This window comes from Helianthus annuus, chromosome 8 (genome assembly GCF_002127325.2).
Source record: "Helianthus annuus cultivar XRQ/B chromosome 8, HanXRQr2.0-SUNRISE, whole genome shotgun sequence".
NCBI classification, from domain to species: Eukaryota; Viridiplantae; Streptophyta; class Magnoliopsida; order Asterales; family Asteraceae; genus Helianthus; species Helianthus annuus.
In genome coordinates this window covers 112,410,252-112,416,931 of record NC_035440.2, presented here as the reverse complement: position 1 = coordinate 112,416,931, position 6,680 = coordinate 112,410,252, and the positions used below count along the sequence as shown (strand labels likewise).

Genomic DNA, 6,680 nt, shown 5'->3' with positions numbered 1-6,680 from the left:
AAAAAAGGTCATTGCAATTGCATAGGAACTTCTGACTAGTCGATTGTCACCAAGTTTTTCAAACTAATGTTTTTGACAAAATCATTTTTGTCGCAAATGAGTGTTTGCTACGGATATCCGACCCATTTTTGCGTAGAAAACCCCCAATAGTGTACTAAGTGGGTTGTTTGGTTTATGGTTATCTCATATGGTTTAAATAAAAAGTATAGTTGAAAATGAGGAATGGATCAAAATTCGTTGAACGAGTTCAAAATTCACCAAAATAAGTTTTAAATGGATACATAATAACTAATAATAAGATCTGCGCGCGTTGCGGCGCGGGTACATCGTAAACGTCGAACGGATTAGTCCAAGCGTTATGTGATGCGTTAACCACATGAAAACGCGCTTTTCAGACGTATCCTACTCATCGCAATTCGTGGATTGATCGTAAACCCACTTCATACAAAATCACCAAATTAAATTCTACACCTTACCACGTGATTATTAGCATTAGATGGTAAAGATTCTTCATTCATGCATTGATTTCAATATCAAATTTGGTCTTCATTTGGCTTGAACTTGATAAGTTGAACTAAAGAGTTCTTTCTCTCTCTAGACATCGAGTGACACATACACACACACACTAAAGAACACATAATTTTGACTTAAATCCGCTTTTGTTGACCATTTTCATCAGTTTCCAAAGATGTCACAATTGGCCGTTGTACTTTCCTTCATTCTTTCTATTTAACCTTTTATGTTACGTAGGTTGAACCACCTAGTTAAGTTATTTCACACCATGTATCTAGCAAATGCCACATTTATTAAAATATTGGATTTCGGGGCATTACACAAGCCGATTTGCAGCTTATCACACAAGACCACTCGCAACGATCTGAACCGATGTTGGAGCTGATTTTCTAAAAGAAGCGTGAAAAAACAAATCGTGGGGATGTCACTAACTCTTCTAGGTTTTTTTATGTGGTGAAATGTTTTTTTTTTTAATTTATGTGTGTGTTTTTAAATCTAGTAAAATTGATTTTTGTTTTTGTTTTAAGTTTAATTTTATTTTTTATTTTTTTGAATGGTAGATCAACTGGATTTCCAGCTGACTCCAAAGGGCCTGCATATGCCCCAGGAGAAAACCATGAAAAACCCCTACCAACTGGGCTATATCATATTAAGTTTATTATACGAAGATCTTTTATTTTTTTTAAGTTTTATTAAAATTATTTAAATATATTAAAGTTTACGTTAAATTAAACTATTTTAGTTTTGGGAATTGTGTAGATAACTAGGATGACACAATGTTTTGGAAGAAAATAGTGAATATAACTTATGTGACACACCGGAAAATCTGAGAAAAATGGAAGGACTCCCTCTCATTGGACACGAACTATTAAGGAACATTAATAAAACAACCGTCTCTTAAACATGATATAAAAATATTATATAAAATTATATTTAGCAACGAGCTATCTAGCACAACAAATAAATACCAGCTCAACCGTTAGCGCCACACTACATCGCCCTATAGGCGTTATATATTTAGCAACGAGCTATCTAGCACAACAAATAAATACCAGCTCAACCGTTAGCGCCACACTACATCGCCCTATAGGCGTTAAGCAAGGAGGCGTGATACCCTTACCAGGCGCGAGAGTGTAAGGTGATGCGACCCACCCTCAATCAATCAACCACACTTTTTCGTTTTATCTTTTCTTTTATTTAATTTGAGTTAAATGTCATTTTAGTCCTTGTGGTTTGAGTCATTGTGTTAATTTAGTCCAACGGTTTTATTTTTCGCATGTGGGTCCAAAAAGGTTTCATCGTTGTCATTTTAGTCCATTGGGTTAACTTCATCCATTTTTTCTATTAACGAGAATGACAATCTGGTCATTTTATATGTAATTTTGTTAACTAGAAGGACAATTCGACCATATAAATTGACCGAATTGCCCTTCTCGTTAACAGAAAAAATTGATAAAGTTAACCCAGTGAACTAAAATTGCAACGGTGAAACATTTTTGAACCCACAGACCAAAAATGAAACATTTAAACTAAACTGACAAAATAACCTAAACCGCAGGGACTAAAATGACATTTAACTCATTTAATTTTTAGTTAATCCATAATATCATATAGTAAAATAATCGGTTAAACGGCGAGGAAGAGTTGCGTGAAACAAAAATCACAACGCATCTCCCCTTCTTCAAGGGTTTTAACTCTCACCCAAGAACACACCAAAGTACCAAACCCTAAGGTTTGCCAAATCGAAATCGAAGCCTTCAGGTGAGCAAAATTCAAAATTCTAATCAAGTGAACACAAATTCAAAACCCTAATTTTCAACACTCGTTCTTATTTCCGCTTTAAACCCTAGTAATTTATCACGTTTTGCAGATTCAAGCATGGAGCGATTCAATCTTCTACAGGGCAGTGGTTCGTTTAACGATCCTACGATGCAGAATGATCGTATGGTGCAGATGAAAAGTGGGGGGAAACAGTTGGGAAACGAAGAGAAGAAGGCTGCAGTTCATGAAGAAATCAAGAAAGTGAACCAGCTTCCTGCACATAGCAGTTATGCGACTCATCGAATGCGGGTTCTTAATAAAATTCTCCAGCTTTTGTCTGTTCAGGTATGGGGACACAAAGTTGTTTATTTTGGGTGATATCTGTTGATGCAATTGCGCTTATCAGATAGGTTTTCGGGTTACTAGGATCGGTTTTAGTGAATTGGGAATGGGATGTTTTGGAGGTGAATTTGGGTTAGAGTTGGAAAAAAGTGATTTGAATTTGAAATTTCGAATTCGGGTTGATTTGGGCAAATAGAATTAGGGGGAAAAACTTAGATTCGTAGTTCGGTTTGGGTTGATTTGAACAAGACACTATATATGTAATTCAAATTTTGAATATTTGGTTTCGTTCATAGCTGTCAATAGTGAGCGTCGTGATCGCTTTAGCGCGCTACGTAGCGTATAGGTCTAGGCTTGCTATTAGGGTTGTAGCGATAGATAGCGATAATAGGGACACAATTTATTTTTTTTAAATATAAATATCAATTAAATATAGCTATAAGATAGCTGGATTTTAGACTTTTGTTAAATATTTAATATACATGTAAAATAGCATATATACTAGGGTATTTTGATATAATATACATATAAGTTTTTTATTTTTTTTTCATCTAATGTATCGCTATTTATAAAATAGCTGCCTGCTATTTATCGCTATTCGCTATGTAGCATATAGGTACCTTATCGCTATTCGCTAACAACTATGGTTCCGTTCAAAACTTACAAATTCGTAAGTTGTAACTCAATTTGGAAATCGTATTTTGAATTTGAATATGTCTCTAATCCAACTTAAACCAAAAACCGAATTCAATTTCCTCGATTTTTTTTGAAGTCCGGTATGAGTGTTGACACCCCTAGTCATAATCAACTTTGTTAGACTTTTTTGCTTCAGCCTTCAAATGTGTTTTGGAAATTGAATATGTGAGTAAAAGATGCAGGAATTATAGACTTTAATATGATATTTTCAGGAATATATTACATATTTTACAATTAAGTATATAGTATCCTAAATTCCTAACAGATATAAATGCATAATTAAGCACTCAAACATCATATATTCATATGTCAACATTAGAAGCATAAGAATCATAATTAAAGCATGTATAGACCACAAAAATTTAAACCAAGTTTACTCAAATTTTAAAGCAGCATTCAGGCCACCCGAGTATCGTTTTGGTTTCGTTTATGCCAGTTTGGATAGAAATCCGCCAAAACTTGTAACAAATGGCCACTTACTTTAAAGTATCAAAATTAAAAAATAAGTTTTTTAATGTGGCGAACTTAATTATTTACATCAACCCTACACCCGTAAGTCCTTGTCTCAGTTCGCATTATTAAGGTCATTTTCATCATATGGAATGTTTTGGCCGGAACTACATAAACGAAACCAAATTTACGTGGACGGCTTGAAATGCTGTTGGATATTTGGGTGGCCTTGGTGTTTTCTGTAAACTGCTGAATACTCCTATTTATACATCACCCAATCATTCAACAACTAACCAAGGTTTAAAAGAACAGAAACGAGTTTTGAGGCGTTTTCCCCTCGCCTAACGAGGCGTAAGCCTCGAGGCGAACCGAGGCGTAAGCCTGAGCCGGAATTAAAAAATAAATATAAAAATATATATCTTATAAAAATAATAATATTAACTAAATTCATCATCAAATTCATCAAAATGATCAAAAACACACATAAAAAAGACATAAATTGCTTGAAGTTGACACAAAAATTCAAAAACCCCTGAGGCGCAGCCTTTTTAGCGCCTCAGCCCTTCTGAGGCGCACGTACAACGTAAACCCCCTGAGGCGTGCCTCAGAATCGTTTTTTGGGCGTTTCGCCTCGAGGCGCGCCGTGAGGCGCACGCCTCAGCCGTTTTTTAAAACTATGCAACTAACACTAATACACAAAACAAGGGCCGTTCAAAAAACAGTAGTATTTAGAAACGGATGGTTGATCTTCAAAAGCTAAGTGTTTGATCAAATAACAAAATAATCAAGGGTTGGAAAAGAAAAGTAATTGAAAATAGGTTAACTCGACTGTTTCAGATTTCTTTTTTCATTTGTTGAGTTAGGTTAACTTGTATGATGCAATAAACTGATGATGTTCTTTTTGTTTTTTAATTCAGAGGACCGTATCACAAGATGAGGAGCTAGAGTTGCTTTTTGCAGGGCTTTCAATCTGAACATATTTGTTTAGCCGGCCAAGCATTGGTCAGTTAGCTAAATATGTCTCACGATGCTTACGATGTAATCACATGCACACAGAAACCGTTTGCTGACATAAACAGTTGTTATGGTTCTTACTACACTCGGTAGTTTTTGTATACTTAATTGCAGCTCGTAATATTGTACTCGGCTTTGGTTTTATGGTAACGAAATGGCTTAGCTTGTGGAGGGCTGAACATTGCCAACACTTGCTGGTGAATGTAGAATATGGTGGAAGTTTGGTTTGGAAGTGTGAATGCTGTATAATATTTGTAACAAGTTACTTTTGGTTTTTTATGATGTTAATTGTTACAACAAAAGACTTGTTGTCACGCTTGATTCGGAACTTCACTTGTGTTTGAAGGTCCGGATGTCAGGTCCGTGACAAGAAACTACACCGTTAGCCTTGCGCGTGTAGGTGTGAGAGTAAGTAGTAGAAAATTTTCAAAACTATTTACCTTTTTTAAAGTATCATATTTATCCCTTCAAGTTCCCCATATGATTTGATTTCTTCATTTATCTTCTCGGATTTCGAGCCGGGGGTCTCATTGGAAGCAACCTCTCTATTCCTACGGGGTAGAGGTAAGACTGTTTACATCTTACCTTCTACCCTACCTTAGCTTTGCTATTTGGTGGGAATTACTGAGTATGATGATGATTTATTTTCTCGGAGGACCTGCAAATCGGTGCTGTGGGGAACGACAATGAAGTTTCGAGTGAGGGAGAAAGAGAGTGTGGTCGGTGGGTTTCGAGCGAGGGAACAGTGATGGTCTGGTCGGCTGGAAGGTGTAGGGTTGGGTAATATATATTTTTTTCTTGTTTTTAAATTAGAAGGGGTAGAATAGTAACTTTAAATAAATTTAACAGAAAAGTTAACGATGGTTGGTGAAAAGAACCATCTATATTGCGTATTAATTTCTCAAACTTTAAGTATCAAATTGAATCTTAGCCTTACCACACATGGACTATCCTTGTAATTTTTTCAAATCTTAGCCATAAATTCCAACTTCTATTGAAATTGAGTTTCACTATGTATCATCAGAAAGTGATTATGTAATTTTACATTTATTTATTAGCATTATATAATATTTTGTTTTGTAATAATAATATGTCATCTCACCCCTGATAAGAATGTTATAATAGTTTAATCACTTGCACAGTGCAAGTCACATTAAGAACCCATTGTTTTCAATAGAATTAAAATATTTTCAAACTATAAATTAGAAACATTTTTTTGCTTTATATACTTGTAACATATGCATTGAGAGCTTTTCAAAAAAAAAAAAAAAACAATTTGTATTTTTCACTTTCAACCCAATTGTTTTTATCTTTCACATTTTAACCCCTTTGGCTTTTTTAGTTTTAACCCAAAGCTTTTCAACTTTTCAATTTAAAGCCAATACATTTTTATTTTCAACTTTGGTCTCCTCATACTTTTCATCTTTCACAAGTTTTTCGTTTTACGTCTCGTTCTAAATTTTGCGAGTCAAAACGCAGCAACATGCATGTGAGATTCAACGTTTTTTTGCATGTTTTTCCCGTTTGATAGACCAGTCGCAACGCGTCTATTTTTCTCCATTTGACAAGTTCGTCGCAACGCACGGATCCTAGATCAACTTAGTTATTATTTTCTACATTTTACGTTTTTGTCTAATTGCTTCGCATTAACACGCCACAACGGGCGTGAGTGGTTCAACGATTTTATGTATGTTTTTTGTTCGGTCTTATGTTTTACTTTTTTATTTTTACAAGCTCTTCTGATGGTGTTCGCTGGTAGTGGTTTGACATTAGTGCTACTTGGCACAATTTTATAAACGTATTTAACCTATTAAGTTTTTTACTAATAATTTGTTTTGAGTTTACCGTTATACCTCCTTTACTTAAGAAAAACTATTTTTCAAATGTATATTTTTATTTACGTA

At 34.7% G+C, this 6,680-nt stretch overlaps 1 protein-coding gene across 1 annotated transcript; it reads left to right on the top strand.

The window, feature by feature from the left end:
* The first annotated feature begins 2,137 nt into the window (after positions 1-2,137).
* On the top strand, positions 2,138-5,058 carry LOC110873681. The gene is made up of 3 exons (XM_022122673.2): positions 2,138-2,274; positions 2,384-2,619; positions 4,680-5,058. The coding sequence occupies exons 2-3, from the start codon at positions 2,392-2,394 to the stop codon at positions 4,734-4,736; spliced, it is 285 nt and encodes a 94-aa protein (XP_021978365.1). The 5' UTR covers positions 2,138-2,274; positions 2,384-2,391; the 3' UTR covers positions 4,737-5,058.
* Positions 5,059-6,680: the final 1,622 nt, after the last annotated feature.

Bases quoted from the DNA above. Each gene is read 5' to 3' on its own strand.
- LOC110873681 (XM_022122673.2), top strand. From the start codon at position 2,392: ATGGAGCGATTCAATCTTCTACAGGGCAGTGGTTCGTTTAACGATCCT. The intron at 2,620-4,679 runs GTATGGGGACAC...TTTTTAATTCAG, and splicing joins TCCAGCTTTTGTCTGTTCAG to AGGACCGTATCACAAGATGA.